This window comes from Limanda limanda, chromosome 1 (assembly GCF_963576545.1).
Source record: "Limanda limanda chromosome 1, fLimLim1.1, whole genome shotgun sequence".
NCBI classification, from domain to species: domain Eukaryota; kingdom Metazoa; phylum Chordata; class Actinopteri; order Pleuronectiformes; family Pleuronectidae; genus Limanda; species Limanda limanda.
In genome coordinates this window covers 39,836,744-39,851,173 of record NC_083636.1, presented here as the reverse complement: position 1 = coordinate 39,851,173, position 14,430 = coordinate 39,836,744, and the positions used below count along the sequence as shown (strand labels likewise).

At 41.3% G+C, this 14,430-nt stretch overlaps 2 protein-coding genes across 16 annotated transcripts in view; one reads left to right on the top strand and one right to left on the bottom strand.

Annotated features, from left to right (window-relative positions):
* Window positions 1-14,430, bottom strand: part of large1 (LARGE xylosyl- and glucuronyltransferase 1) — a 126,501-nt gene that overhangs the window by 43,434 nt on the left and 68,637 nt on the right. The window contains exons 6-7 of the mRNA XM_061077494.1: window positions 13,948-14,071; window positions 13,537-13,708 (exon numbers count right to left, since the gene is read on the bottom strand). Of these exons, the coding sequence (XP_060933477.1) occupies window positions 13,537-13,708; window positions 13,948-14,071 (296 nt within the window). The remainder of the gene's footprint in view (window positions 1-13,536; window positions 13,709-13,947; window positions 14,072-14,430) is intronic.
* On the top strand, window positions 1,451-3,808 carry LOC133010869 (tubulin beta chain). 15 transcript variants are annotated; one of them, XM_061078859.1, is made up of 8 exons: window positions 1,451-1,507; window positions 1,674-1,782; window positions 1,999-2,109; window positions 2,298-2,542; window positions 2,672-2,686; window positions 2,723-2,994; window positions 3,080-3,424; window positions 3,501-3,808. In XM_061078859.1, the coding sequence occupies exons 1-8, from the start codon at window positions 1,451-1,453 to the stop codon at window positions 3,646-3,648; spliced, it is 1,302 nt and encodes a 433-aa protein (XP_060934842.1). In that variant the 3' UTR covers window positions 3,649-3,808. The 15 variants fall into 15 exon arrangements, with proteins under 15 accessions (XP_060934842.1, XP_060934769.1, XP_060935123.1 ...); XM_061078786.1 differs by having other exon boundaries at window positions 2,672-2,713; window positions 2,744-2,994; XM_061079140.1 differs by lacking the exon at window positions 2,672-2,686 and having other exon boundaries at window positions 2,298-2,409; window positions 2,881-2,994.

Sequence of the window (14,430 nt, the reverse complement as noted above, 5' to 3'; positions counted from 1 at the left end):
CCACCTAAGAACATTATGTTAGACAAACAGAATTGCTTAATATTGAAAGAAACCCATTTAATAATGTGGAAATACTTTCCATGATTTTTTAAAGTAAATTCAAGGAATTCCTTTTTTGAGTGTATGTAGCATAGGCTCAAGCCTATGCTACATAGAAGATGCTGGCATACATAGGCTCATTTGATGACAGCATATTCTAGGAAGCATTTGATGATATAGCATTTTCAAAATGGACCTATGCTACATAGAAGATGCTATTCTATGTAGCATCTTATATGTAGCATAGGCTCCTTTAATTACATAGGTGTCATCAAAGGTGCCTTCTTCATTTAGTAGAGCTGGATTCCAGGACACATTACAACTCCAGCTTGATCCTGTCGAACATAGTGTAGGTCATCAGCATCAGAGATTTCAGTCTCAGAATCAAGACCAAGAACTGCCTAATAAGTATATACTGTTCTATTTCAAGTTTTATTTAGTTGATATAGCTATGGTTAGCTAGAAAATATGTCAAGAGCTAGTTAGTATTGCACATGAATATCTTTATTTTGATACTGCAAATCATTATTGTCCTTTTTTCTTTCTTACTTTATGAACAAACATACATTTGGTAGTTCTAACACATTTTTACAAACATGGGTAGAAAATGACCAATACTTGCTATGCAAAAACAAAGTACACACTTTATGTATATACAGTGTGTAATTTTTGAAAAAACACAAATATCTTTATTTTGGTACCGCAAATCATTATTTTCCTTTATGAACAAACTTTATGAACAAATACATATATATACATATACATATAGTATATGGTACATTCTGTAACACCTGCCATACATTTCACAGAGGCTGCTTTTGCTGTATGAAATTGAGAAGGCTCCTTTGATGACATAGCATCTTCTATATAGCATCTTCTATGAGGCATAGCCACCTTTGATGACATCGATGTCATCATTATATAGATGTCATCCAAAGAGCCTTTTTCATTTAAGAGAGCTGGATTCTAAGACACACCTAAAAATCCAGCTTTATCCTCTGGAAAAAAGTCCTGTTCATCAGCATGAGAGATTTCAGACTCGGAATCAAGACAACAAATTGCCTATTGAGTATATCAAGTTTTATATCAAGTTTTAGTTAAGGTAACGCTAGCTACAAATATATAATGTCAAGAGCTAGTTAGTATTGTACATATTTCTCTTTCTCACTATTAATGGATAACAACACTGACATGCATCAGATTTGCAAAAGCAGCTGTGTGAAATGTATGGCAGGTGTTCCTTCGTGTACGACCCATAGAGTATGTATCATTTTTGACCCATGTGTGTAAAAGTGACCATCACATTCCCTGTTTGATTTGAATGGCTGTAACTCGTTCCAATTGGGTTCATCTGCATTTACAGAGGGGAGGATTCTTTCTGTCAGTACGCAACCATTTCGTCTAGACCACAATGAGGGAGATACTGCATCTGCAGGCTGGCCAGTGTGGCAACCAGATCGGAGCCAAGGTTTGAAAACAAGTTTTAAAAGTGTGATAGAGCAAATGTTAAATTCAGATCAGAATCAGGCTGCTGAATTAACTTACCTGGCGACAAAGCCTGTGTTAAGTTTGACTTGCTAGGACAGGTTGTGCTAGTTAGCCGGCTAATTTAACCCCTAACATTTCTTCTCTAGTTCTGGGAGGTGATAAGTGACGAACACGGCATCGACCCATCTGGGACATACCATGGAGACAACGACCTGCAGTTGGAGCGAATCAACGTCTACTACAACGAGGCAACAGGTTAGAGCCATTGTGCTAAAGCTTTTTCAGCCAGAGTTAGATCATCTAATTTTTAGGGATTAAAGTTTACTCATAAACCGCTGTTGCAAACATTTCAAGTCACTCTGTGCTTCTTTGTCTTGTGAAAAGGGAGCGATCTTAAGTTGTGTATTATTTTATATTTTAGCATTGTGTAAACTGTCTGTGTATTCATATTCTTGTACCTGTCATCATCAGGTGGGAAGTATGTTCCTCGTGCAGTGCTGGTGGACTTGGAGCCAGGAACAATGGACTCTGTGAGGTCTGGTGCTTTTGGCCAGATCTTTAGACCAGACAACTTTGTCTTTGGTGAGAATTTAAATGTAAAAATTAACATGTCTTAAAAAAAAAAGCACAATTCTTCAAGAGTAAATATGCATTGCTCATTGCAAGTAAAATTAGTTTTACTTCGAAATACTATGAAGTCATTGTAAATATATATCAGGAATGTTTTACTATACAGCTGTGATACAGGTCTGTATTTACGTGTACCACAGGCCAGAGTGGAGCAGGTAATAACTGGGCTAAAGGCCATTACACTGAGGGAGCCGAGCTGGTGGACTCTGTCCTGGATGTGGTGAGAAAAGAAGCAGAGAGCTGTGACTGCCTCCAGGGCTTCCAGCTCACACACTCCCTTGGTGGAGGCACTGGCTCTGGCATGGGCACGCTGCTTATTAGCAAAATCCGTGAGGAATATCCTGACCGCATCATGAACACTTTCAGCGTGGTCCCCTCACCCAAGGTACACTTAACTCATTAAAATGTTATCAGATGTTTGTTGCTCTACCTGTTTCTTCTGTGCTTTAATGGTGTTCCTGCTTTTTCCCTTTGTCCCCTTTGTCCCCTCTTTCCCTTCACTTTCCCTCTCCAGGTGTCAGACACAGTGGTGGAGCCCTACAATGCCACCCTGTCTGTCCACCAGCTGGTGGAGAACACAGATGAGACCTACTGCATTGATAATGAGGCCCTGTATGACATCTGCTTCCGTACACTGAAACTCACTACACCCACCTATGGTGACCTCAACCACCTTGTCTCAGCCACCATGAGCGGGGTGACCACCTGCCTGCGCTTTCCTGGCCAGCTCAATGCTGATCTGAGGAAACTGGCTGTGAACATGGTGCCCTTCCCCAGGCTGCACTTCTTCATGCCAGGCTTTGCTCCCCTGACCAGTCGTGGAAGCCAGCAGTACAGGTAGGGAAGCAGGATTCCGTATAACACAAGGAAGTACTCTTTAAAAGTATTTTGAATCTGACTTGAATTATCTGTCTCTTTCCAGGGCACTGACAGTTCCTGAACTCACCCAGCAGATGTTTGACGCCAAAAACATGATGGCTGCCTGTGACCCACGCCACGGTCGCTACCTTACTGTTGCCGCCATCTTTCGGGGCCGCATGTCCATGAAAGAGGTGGACGAGCAGATGTTGAATGTGCAGAACAAGAACAGCAGCTACTTCGTGGAGTGGATCCCAAACAACGTCAAGACGGCCGTCTGTGACATCCCTCCCCGCGGCCTCAAGATGTCCTCCACTTTCATTGGCAACAGCACAGCCATTCAGGAGCTGTTCAAACGCATGTCAGAGCAGTTCACCGCCATGTTCCGTCGCAAGGCCTTCCTCCACTGGTGAGTGAATAACCCAGAATTCATACAATAACTTAATGCCCATCAGTAAGTATTTACTTTATGTCCATTGTTTCAGGTACACGGGCGAAGGTATGGACGAGATGGAGTTCACAGAGGCTGAGAGCAACATGAACGACCTGGTGTCTGAGTACCAGCAGTACCAGGACGCCACTGCTGAGGAAGAGGGCGAGGGTGAGGAGGAAGGTGACGAGGATGTGGCCTAAACAACAGTCATGACCTGGTTCTTACTATGCACAAGTTTAGGGGGTTTGAGACAATAAAACAATCTGACAATTTATTCAAAATTTACTTTTAAAATGTTAACACTCTTGCCTGTTTTGTGCTTCTTTGGACTTATTGTTTCAATAAAAATGGTTAACTTCACCTCTGTTATACACAAGTGTCAGGAAATTCTTTTTGTTATAATCCACACTTCCCTGTTCACCATATCCTATATCAGTTTGAGTTGATGTATAACAACTTGGTCCATTCATTGCAGACACCTGCTGACTGCTCTGTCTGCTCGGTGGTGTTGTGCAGTAATGTGAATGATCACCCTCTGTTTGTTTATAGTCTTTTTCCAGTTGCAAAACCTGGGTTTATGTTAAATTGTATACATGAGTTTTGTTTGGCCCAAACGCCCCATTCACATGATTCTGACATAAATCCCTCCGCACTCTTGGACTTCTCAGACACATTGCATCAAAGACATTATTTAGAAGATATTGAATTAATTTAGGCACAAATCGCAAATGAATAGTAAAAGTTTTTATTCCAATTGAAAAGTGACGTACAGTCCCGGCTTATTCCCTCTTGCAGCAGACAAACAGCGGAATCTCACAATCATCATTAGTGGAGGGAGTTTGCTCAGTTGTCATGGTGATAGCTGAGATTTTTCATTTGACTTTAGCTTCAGATTTATATAAAGTTAAAGAGCAGTAATTGGCCCTCATTCATGACTACAGCTGAGGTTCCCTTGTGCAAGGCCATCAAAACAGAGCTTGGTGGATCATCTACAGTAACAGCTGCAGACAGAGAGTGGGGGAATACGTGCAGCACAGGGCCGCAGGTCGGACTCAAACCTGGACATCTATGGGTGAGGCCTAGCCTCAATGGGGTGGCAGCTCTACCAGGTGAGCTATATACGCCACCCCATTATTCATATCTTTAATACTTACATCCAATATATTTCTGATAAACATCATTAAAGTTCTTAAGTTATTAGCGGCATTTTTTTTCCTTTGGTTTCCTACTGTCTTTTTTGAATAAATGGATTTGTGGATGGTGTTTTGTTTCTTTAAAGAAGATAAGGCAATTTTGTCACCAAAAAAGATTGTGACATCTACAGTGTAAATCACATTGAGATCAAATTCAACTGTATCGTGAATGCTTTTTCAATTTGGCACATACAATGTCCATATTATGATTATTTAATATGGAAATACATTTCTTCTATTATTTCTTTCCTCCCGAAAAACTAAGGAGGGTAAATGAAACCTTTAAATGATATAAGCCAACCCAGTCAGGGTTGGAGTGCCACGCTGCCAGTAAAGTTAAGTAGTCAACCTTAAGTTGCCTCTAGCTCTCTCTGTGATAGTTTACTTGCCAGTATAGCTAAATACACTGCAGGGCTTCTATCATTAACCTAGATTTATGGTGATTTAGTCAGGCAATGTCAGGATTATTGAAAAAAAACAACAATGTTATATCTGCAGTACACCAACTTGGGAATGTCTGCATGCTGACTATCATGTAGGGTGTATGGGCACCAATTAAATAACTATTTTATACTTGTTAATTTGTATTGCAACAGAAGATGTGTGTATATATTAGAGATGAGCCGGATACTCGGCTGAAACGAGTATCCGGTACGGATAAAGCACTTTTGCCGAGTACGATTATTATACGAGTAATCGGTGTCATTATCTGTGCTCGGACTGAATGAAAATCCTCACACAGCGTCACAGCGGTCCTCCCGTCACACACGGCTCTGCTCACTCACTCACAGAACAGCTCTCTGTCTCTCACTCCTCAGTAGAGGAGCGCTGGAGATGCGAGGGACGTTCACTGTCTCCCGGAGAAATTAACACTCTGTGTTTTTAGTATATAAAGACGTGAATTATATTTGTTCACAAGTCATAATGACTGGTTTTGTTATTTTCACTTTACATTTACACTTACTTTACAGTAAAGTAAACCTCTATTAAATACAGTACAACATGACAGTTTGTATGGTTTGAAATTGTCATTTATTATCACACTGGCATTTAATTATCACGGCAAACAATTACACTGCACTAAACTTTAAGTGTTAATGTAAAGTGAAAATAACAAAACCAGTCTGTATGACGTGTGAACGAATATAATTCACGTCTTTATATACTAAAAACACAGAGTGTTCATTTCTCCGGGAGACAGTGAACGTCCCTCGCATCTCACTCACACACAGACACAGACACACACACACACAGACACACACACACACACACCCCCACACACACACACACACACACACACACACACACACACCTGGTGTGGAAATAAATTTAAAAAAAATAAAAATAAAAAAATCATAAAAAAATTTCAAAGTTAAAAAAGAAAGTTATGTTGAACCAGCCCACTTCCGGGTTAAATCACACCCACTTCCGGGTTAGGCCCGGCCCACTCCGAGTACGGATACGGATAATTCATATGGTTAACAGATACAGATACAGATAATGCTGTACTCGCTCATCCCTAGTATATATATACAAGATCAAGTAACAATTGTTGGTTCAGCTGCAAAATTGAATTGCCTTCATGCTGCTGCTCCAGCTGCTGACTGTTAGTGAGCAGACAAATTACAATAACCAACTTCCTGTTGTGTCTTTTCCTGCTGTGACAGCGCTGCATGTTCTGTTTTCACCTGAGTGACTGTGTCATCATGGCCAAACATGGTCCTGGAAACAAGTACTGTACCACCAGGGCGATTTTGAGTATTTTGGTGTTTGTGTGAATGTGTGTTGGCAGAGTTCGAAGCTATTATGCACAACTGATCTCTGCTGGGAACTGTTAGCTTGTTGCAGTCACAACCACAGGAAAGCTAAATCTACTGAATCATGCCAGCATGCAGAGGATGGTGAAAAAACATGAATGAAGCAACGATACAAAACACAGCTTAAAAGTGATAAAGATTTTTATGAAACCGGACATATGAGTCGATAGTGGGTCACCACAGGCTAGGTAATTTATGGTAAACCTTGGGTCACATTTGTTAGTTTTATCGTCCTTTAAGTTCCACATAACTGTAGAATCACCTTTACAAATGAAATCCTATAAAACTAATAACAGCAATGCTGAGTAAACACTACACACCATTGAACAACAACAATAAATGCATAAACAAATATGAAATCTCATAAATGTTGACAAACAGGGAAAAGGTCTGCCCACAACAACTGGATACTTGCAGGGTTAGTACCGTTGACAGAATGTCTTCGACAATTCCCATTGAAGAGTGAATTCTCCCTAGAATCAAAGAAAGTGCTCTGTGTCTGTAAATGGTTTAAAGAGGAAAAATGCCTGGTAAAGAAAAAATGGACCAGGACTCTACACACAGTCCCTGAGAGATGTTTAAGAATGAATGGGTTCAAATGCATTACAACAGACTCTCTCTACGCCTGACCTCAACCTACCTGCCCTCCCCCTTAGTACAAACCCTCACAGGCCTCAAATTTGTCAAAGTGGCAAGGGTCATGGTTTCTACTCCCTGTAGACCATGGTATGGGAATGAGGCTAAAATTAAACATGGGGTCTTGAGTGGAGCGCTAATTTCCCCAGGGCTCCACACCTAACCCCAGAATATCTACTGATACAACTCGAGGGTTAACTCTTAATAAATTCCAGGCAGGGACCAGTGATTTGTGGCCCTGGAGCCCACTGGCAAGAACATACAATCTGTGGTGAGGGAAGAAAAGAGGCTGAATGTATATTCAGTGTTTTACCTTGCAATAACAAATTGAAGTGTGGAGAAAATATAGTCCAGAAAATAATTTGAAGATGTGACCAAACCATGACCACGGATTCTGGACAAATCACTCTCCGTCATGATCACAAATACGATGAAAACCTTATGAAAACATATTCTCTCGAGCCACAGCTGTCGCTGGTGCGGAGGCATACAGTTTTTTCTACTGGCAATAAGTAAGCTGCAGCTGCTTTAAAAAAAAAAAGAGAAAAAAACACCAATAAACTCGAATTTTAGTGTTAAAAGGCCACATTTCAACCTAAATTTAGAACTTCAAAATGCATGTAATTAAGTGTAATTTGAAGGAGGTTGAAACATAGTTCAAAACAGCTGCAGCGAGGCCTGTGTGCCATTAATGTTACCCTAGCGGCACAAAAATAAAAGAAAAAAAACCTGCAAACTAGAAGTAACCGGATTTGATATGAAAATGTAAATTGTGTTTGTATGAAAATGAGAAAGTTGGGGCAGCAGAGTGACTGATATAGGAATAAGTGTTGTGGAAATTCATATTATGCTGAACTTATCATTCAATTACAAACACTGCAAACTCAATGAGAGCACTAGAAGCCTCCCAAATGGACTCCCACATGTGGCTCTGTTGTCAGAATATTCAAACCAGTCTTCAACTCGTAGGGGGGCCAGCATCTACCATAAAGCATTCAACACTTTCATATTTCTGCTGGTACACACAAAGGACAGGACGACCTTGGACCAGGATCCTTGTTGAAACAACAAGGATCCTGGACAAAAATGGGAATGAACAGCGAACACCATTGTCAGTGAACACCTGACAAAAAAACGCATAAAGCTCCACTGTGTAGAGATGGATGCTCTTGCTGGATCAGGAGTCAGTAACCACTTAACAAAGATCAGGGACATTTACGGCTGACATCAGACAACATTTTTCAAAAGATAGCAGAGACTATCATCTCTCACATTATCACAGCTGAGGCGTCTCCATGACAGTTGCCCACCAACAAAGAATGTTGGATGCTGCTTAATCTTCAAGAAATAACCAGTGGACGTTTATTCATTATTTTTCTTGACTCCTGCCAAACAGCATTGTTTAGCATCAGTCTGTGGCTATATTATGTTTATTGAAGTAATGTCCATAAAGCTGTTGAATAGACTGATATAAGAAGCGTGGGACCTCAGCATGCCCGAATGAAATTGAGATGTTTTGTCGCACAATAACGCACTGATCCCGCAGAAACGCTCAAACAAGGGAGAAACTTCCGACAACCACTACACACATGACCTGAAAATATCCCCAAAAGCTAAACAGAGTTTGAATGCAGTCAGAGTAGGAAGTTTGAGAGTGGGACGATGGAGACAAAGGCTGATCAAACGTTGAGGAAGTAAGAGTTGTTACATGAAAGAAAGTGAGTGAGGAAGAGCAAGAGAAACTCACAGCATGAAACTGCAACAGCAGCACTAATACCTAAACATGTAAGATCAAGACAAGCTGCTGTCGACACACTGGAGAAGATCTTTAGAACAATGTTGTTTGATTTTGGCTCAGATCAAACTTAAAGTCCAAATTTTGATAAGGGTTTTTCAAAAAATCTATACAAATAAATTGTATCGGATTAGATACTCATTTGCAACAGAACCGATTACAACAATGCCATCTTCACCTCCTCCAGTTGACACAAAACTTCACACAGCCCTGCTGCAGACAGGCAGGCACACAGCCCCTCCCTTTACTTGCTGAACACAACTAGACGTTCACAACACTTAACATGGCAAGTGCAGCTGCTGAATGGCCTTCAAGACCAATTTTGGTTGAAAGTTAAAAAAGCTAATGTGACGTTTGGACCTATTTTGAATACGAGGCAAACGACCATTGAAAGGCTCAGGAGGTTGATAAGCAAACAATGCGACAAAGTGGTGGCGATAAAGTCGAGTGGCACAAAGAACTTGTCAAAGCATCATAAAGCACCCCGGGGATTTATAATTATCAGTTAAACTATGGTTTCAACAACATTGAAGTATTAATCAGTTATTATAAACATTAACCTGGCCGGCGGGACATGATAATGTTACCCCTTTAACTATTAGCAATTAGCAGATAGCCACTATTAGACGTCCATTAAATTATCATTAAGCTAGCGGCTAAGGCTAATAATAAAACAACTAATGTCAATGTGGGAGCAAGGCACCAAACGTTATCAGTCCTGCCCGTTTGTAATGTTAATAATCAAGTAGCGAGTATTTAACTTTGCATTGGTATTGAGTTTGAAATTCTAGTATCGTTACAACCCCGATTCTGATGAATGTATAATTGTACGTTTAAAAAGAAAAGCAGTTTACAAAAATCTGTAAATTAAGAAACTTTTCACCCTGAAACATGGCTGACCAATAAACCACAGTGGTATATTACTAATTAATACTGTGGACACACGGCTCTTAGTTGTGAGTTAGTTAAAATAAGTCAGACATTACTTGTTGTGAGAACTAACTTCCATTAGACTAATCTAAGAGCCAAACTATGACTATGAAGGTCAGGGAAGGCCAGTGTTTAGAAGCCTTCTCATCAGCCGGGTATTTGAAGAATTAGCGAAAGCCTAAGTTACATTTCAAGTGTGCTAGTGCATTGTTGTAATGCTTTAAACATAATGGGGATACACAGCTCAGCCAGACTGAGCAACAAAAGGGGGTAGGTGGTCGGGGTGCCACGTTGGAGTCGTCTGTTAATTAAGATTGATCCAAATCCCCGTTGAACATCCTGCGCTATAGGAAGGCACTATCCATAAATCTGTGCGTGACTCACCTACGCCTCCTTCCCTCATCCTGCCTATGTGCCTTTCTCAATCTTTACTCCCTCCTCTCTTCCCTACCTCCCAGGGATATACTCTCGGGAAGGTCTTCTAACGCCTCCACACCTCCTGCCAGCCCTCTATTTAAGATAGAGGACAGGATTCTATTAAGGTCTGACTGTTCAAAAGAAGTGCTACTCTGACCATTTAACAACATCTGAAACCCATTTTCCATTGGCACAGTCTGTTGTGGCCTTTGTGTTGGTTGTTTTCATCAGCCTCACTGAAGTCGTGTGCAAGGTCATATTGTTTAAATGTGGACATAATGACACCGATTTTCAATGGAAGGCGTTTTGGACATTGCATTGGGTAATCAACATGAATAGTGCCAAAAGTGCCTTCCTCTCCCCTTTGATTGGAGATGTGTCATGATTATTGAACATTTATAAATTGTATCTGTTCATTATAAATTATAATAATCAGCACAATGACTTTTGGTTCAGTTCAGTTCAAAGGCAAAGCTTGGATTCTCTTAATTTTCAGAACGATGGCGAGAATGACCAGACAGTGAATGCCCCTCGTAAGGTCATCTGCACTAATTAAGTTACCATCCACCAGTAATGTTTGAAGGTGTGAGTGGCCACCAGCGGATGTTAGGGTCATAACTACAGTTGTGCGCCTCAGCGTCATCAAGTGTTTTGACCTTGCGATCAACGATACAGGCCGAACCTGATGGTGCGCTGAGGCTAAAGGTAAATATGACTGGCTACTGGCTTGTATGGCAGCACTACGACAGCCATGTTGCCCACTCATTTTAGCGATTGCTAGGGACGTATCTTCTGTGCACTCAAGAGATACTTCAACTATGAAACTGTTATGTGGGAAGTGTCCCACTTTTTAATTGCAAAGCCTTTCCAGACTCCAACTGAGGAATTGGCAGGTTTTTGGTATTTGTATTAAACACCTACGCCCATCGACTGTATGGAGCAGGAAAAGCTCTGAGTGGATTGATACACTTTTAGATGCATGTAACTCCCCCTGAAAACCCCAAAAATATATTTTGATATTTCGTTTTCTGTAAGGTTTACATAAGCAAGATGGTAGATTAAATTTGGAGCCATTTCCCAAACAATTCCTTGGGAATAAATTGAATTTGTTTTTTAAAACCGTGTATTGCATAACAATTTCTTGAAAGTTTACTTTGCTATTGAATTCCAGTTTGGATTTAAACAGAAAACAGCCTGCACAGTAGGGCTGCTCAATTAATCGAAATATAATCGTGATTACGATTATGGGGTCAAACGATCTCCAAACTACTATAATCGAGTTGAAACGATTATTTGACTTTTTTTTCCCGAAAGAGACGCGCATGCGCAATTCAGTCCTTCCCCGAAAGCATTCAGCGTGGCCCCGCTGACTATCTGCGTCTGGCACTCACTCAGCTGTGAAGTGAAGGAGGCGAGTTGTGTGTGTGGTGACCGGAGGTGTTTAAAAAACAGCGCGACTCTTCGAATCCGACGAGCAGCAGCAGCACACAGTGTAGCGGCCGCGCCGCGCACATTCTCCAGTGCGCAGCCGCCGGCTGTTCACTCCGGACCCGCATTTCCCTGCGCCGATCAGCGCGCGATTTTCCGCTTGTTGTTGTATGGAACCCGTTCAATGTCGGGGTTCGGGGGTAAATGATGATTGTCCTCATAGCCCACCCCTCTCTTTCTCTCTCTGTCTGTCTGCTTATTTGCTTGTAGTGGGGGGGGGCAGATGGGGACATTTAATAATGAGGACATTTCAAAGTTCTCAGTTACAAAGTGTTTTTTGGAGAGTGTTGGGGTTGCCATCATTAAGGGTTTGAATAACCGGGCACCGATATCCTGGTTTCACTGAAGAATAAGACACGCAGCCGTCATCGGCGATTACCGGAAGTGACTGGTACTTCCGGTTATAGTCATTTCAAGAATAAAATTGACTTCAGAATAAGGGCACATAATAATCGTTTGAATAATCGTGATTTTGATATTGTCCAAAATAATCGTGATTATGATTTTTTCCATAATCGAGCAGCCCTACTGCACAGTGTGGTACAAGAAAAGATGGAGAGTCACTCCCCCAGACTCATAGAAACACCACCTGTATAACACACAGCTTCTACCGGGCGGATCACAACCACATATTGATTCAGTCGTACATGGTGAGTCATACTGTTGCATAAGCCATTGTTGGATAATGTGAGAGGAGAGAGAAATACAGCTGCTCTATCAGACCTAGATGATAGAATGATTGGGTGGGCTTTAAGATATACAAACATAATAACAGATGCTAATCAACAATATGTATTACATACATACAACATGCACTGTCTACGTGTCGTGCAAAAATAAAGCTACAATATAAGAGGGGTGCCACCATTTTGCACTTTCAAAATCATTTTGGCGAGGCGGTATTGAGGCCCGGGAGACCACGTTAAAATAAGTAAACTGTGTTCACCTGACAAACTTCCATTCCTAAGTAATGTCTCAGGGGTGAGGTTAGCATAAAAGTAAAAGTCATGACCAATTTGTCAAGGTAAGAAAGCTGTTTTTCGAAGTCTCTGCGTTCAGCTCTCAGTTGTTTTGTCGCAACCAACTGAATCTGTGGGATTTTGAGTTCCTCCCTTTATTCGATTGTACTTTTTCAACTCTCAGCCAAATGACAGCTTCTAATGCCAGCCGGAAATTTGACATTAAATGTTTTCACAGCTCAGCTTGACTACAGCTTGCTCAACACGGGATTTGTTAACAACTCAGAAACAGGTAGAAAAAACTCTGACAAGCTGCTGACAGACCAATCCATCAGTCCACTGGTGCTGGCAAAATGGTTGTTAGACCTTCGTTATATTACTATTAAATATATTAATATTGCATTAATAAGCTATTTTTACATACTTTTGATTTTAATTCCCATGTGCAGACCTACTGAACCAAAACTGAAGTGTCCAAACACTTTGTTTGATTTTGAGGTATATATGAGCGAATTCCATACTTCTGAAACACAAGCCAGTCAGGTAAGAAGTTAACAAGCTGCATATTCATGAAGTGAAGTAGTAAAAAGACAGGAGCATGATCCATAAGTGGAATGTTACTCTCACATACTGTACCAGACAGGAGTGAATGGCTCTATCTAAATGCTGTAGGCAAAATCTTTCCACAACATACACCTATGGGAAACAGCAAAATCTTTATTTTGTCTAAATTTAAATCAGCTATTGTTGAAAACTGATAACCAGCACAAAATAACAGAACAAAGCCGTTCTGATATAATATTCATGGGGTCCAGCGAATTTGTCAAGAGATGGAAAACGGGAGCTGTCTTACCTTTGAACTTGTGAAACACAGCCCAGAGTTCCGCGATATCGGTGGCAAAGGTAATGTCTGTGTCCAGAACGATGACTCTCTGCAGGTCGGACGGCAGCGTCTTGGTGAGCACAAGCTTCATCAGACCGTAGATCCCAGAGTAGTGTTTGTTCGGGATCCATGACACCTCACTCTGAAACACACAGAGGAAAGATTCGGGATCATTTGCTGTTAAATGAAGTGAATAAAAGTGCAGTTTACATAACATCATTCTTAAAGATGGTTTACGGAGCCAATAGCTTTCTCCGGAGGAGTAAAACGGTTAGCACATCATCGAGCGCTACAGGAGAGAAAGTGAGGCTGAGTGCAGCTCTCTGTGTTTCTGGGGGGATCAGGGGGTTAGTAAAGTGAAGAGCGGCTGGTGTTCCTCACCTTCAACTCATCTGCGTCGTAGAAATCAACCCTGACGGCGGGAACCATCCAGGTGTGGAACAGAGAGGACAGGATCTGCTGAGCAATGGAGTCTGTGATGAAATGGAAATGTAGAGGGTTCCGCCTGTGGACACACACACACACACACATGCACACGCCTAAGGTTAAATACATTCTGTTGTTCTATTACCGAAACATCCTAAACAGACAGTTAATATTAAAGGAAAATAGGAACAAATGACTTGACAGACACCGAATGCTGATGCTTCCATTCAGCTGCACATCGTGATACAATTATGCATTAAAGCTCCCACCATGTTTTGCAGCAGTTATAAAAATGCTGAGCATGCAAGAGGAAAAGATCTGAGCGACTTTCGGCGAGGGTTCATTGTTGGGGCATAGATGGCAGCAGCTTCAGTCACAAAGACGCCCAACCGGCTGTTTCAAAAGGAGCAGTGACTGAAGTGACATCTGCATTTACAC

Excerpts from the sequence above, each read along its gene's own strand:
- LOC133010869 (XM_061078557.1), top strand. The coding sequence starts at position 1,451 with ATGAGGGAGATACTGCATCTGCAGGCTGGCCAGTGTGGCAACCAGATC. Across the intron at positions 2,110-2,297 it reads ACCAGACAACTTTGTCTTTG|GCCAGAGTGGAGCAGGTAAT; the intron begins GTGAGAATTTAA and ends CGTGTACCACAG. Across the intron at positions 3,425-3,500 it reads CGCAAGGCCTTCCTCCACTG|GTACACGGGCGAAGGTATGG; the intron begins GTGAGTGAATAA and ends CCATTGTTTCAG.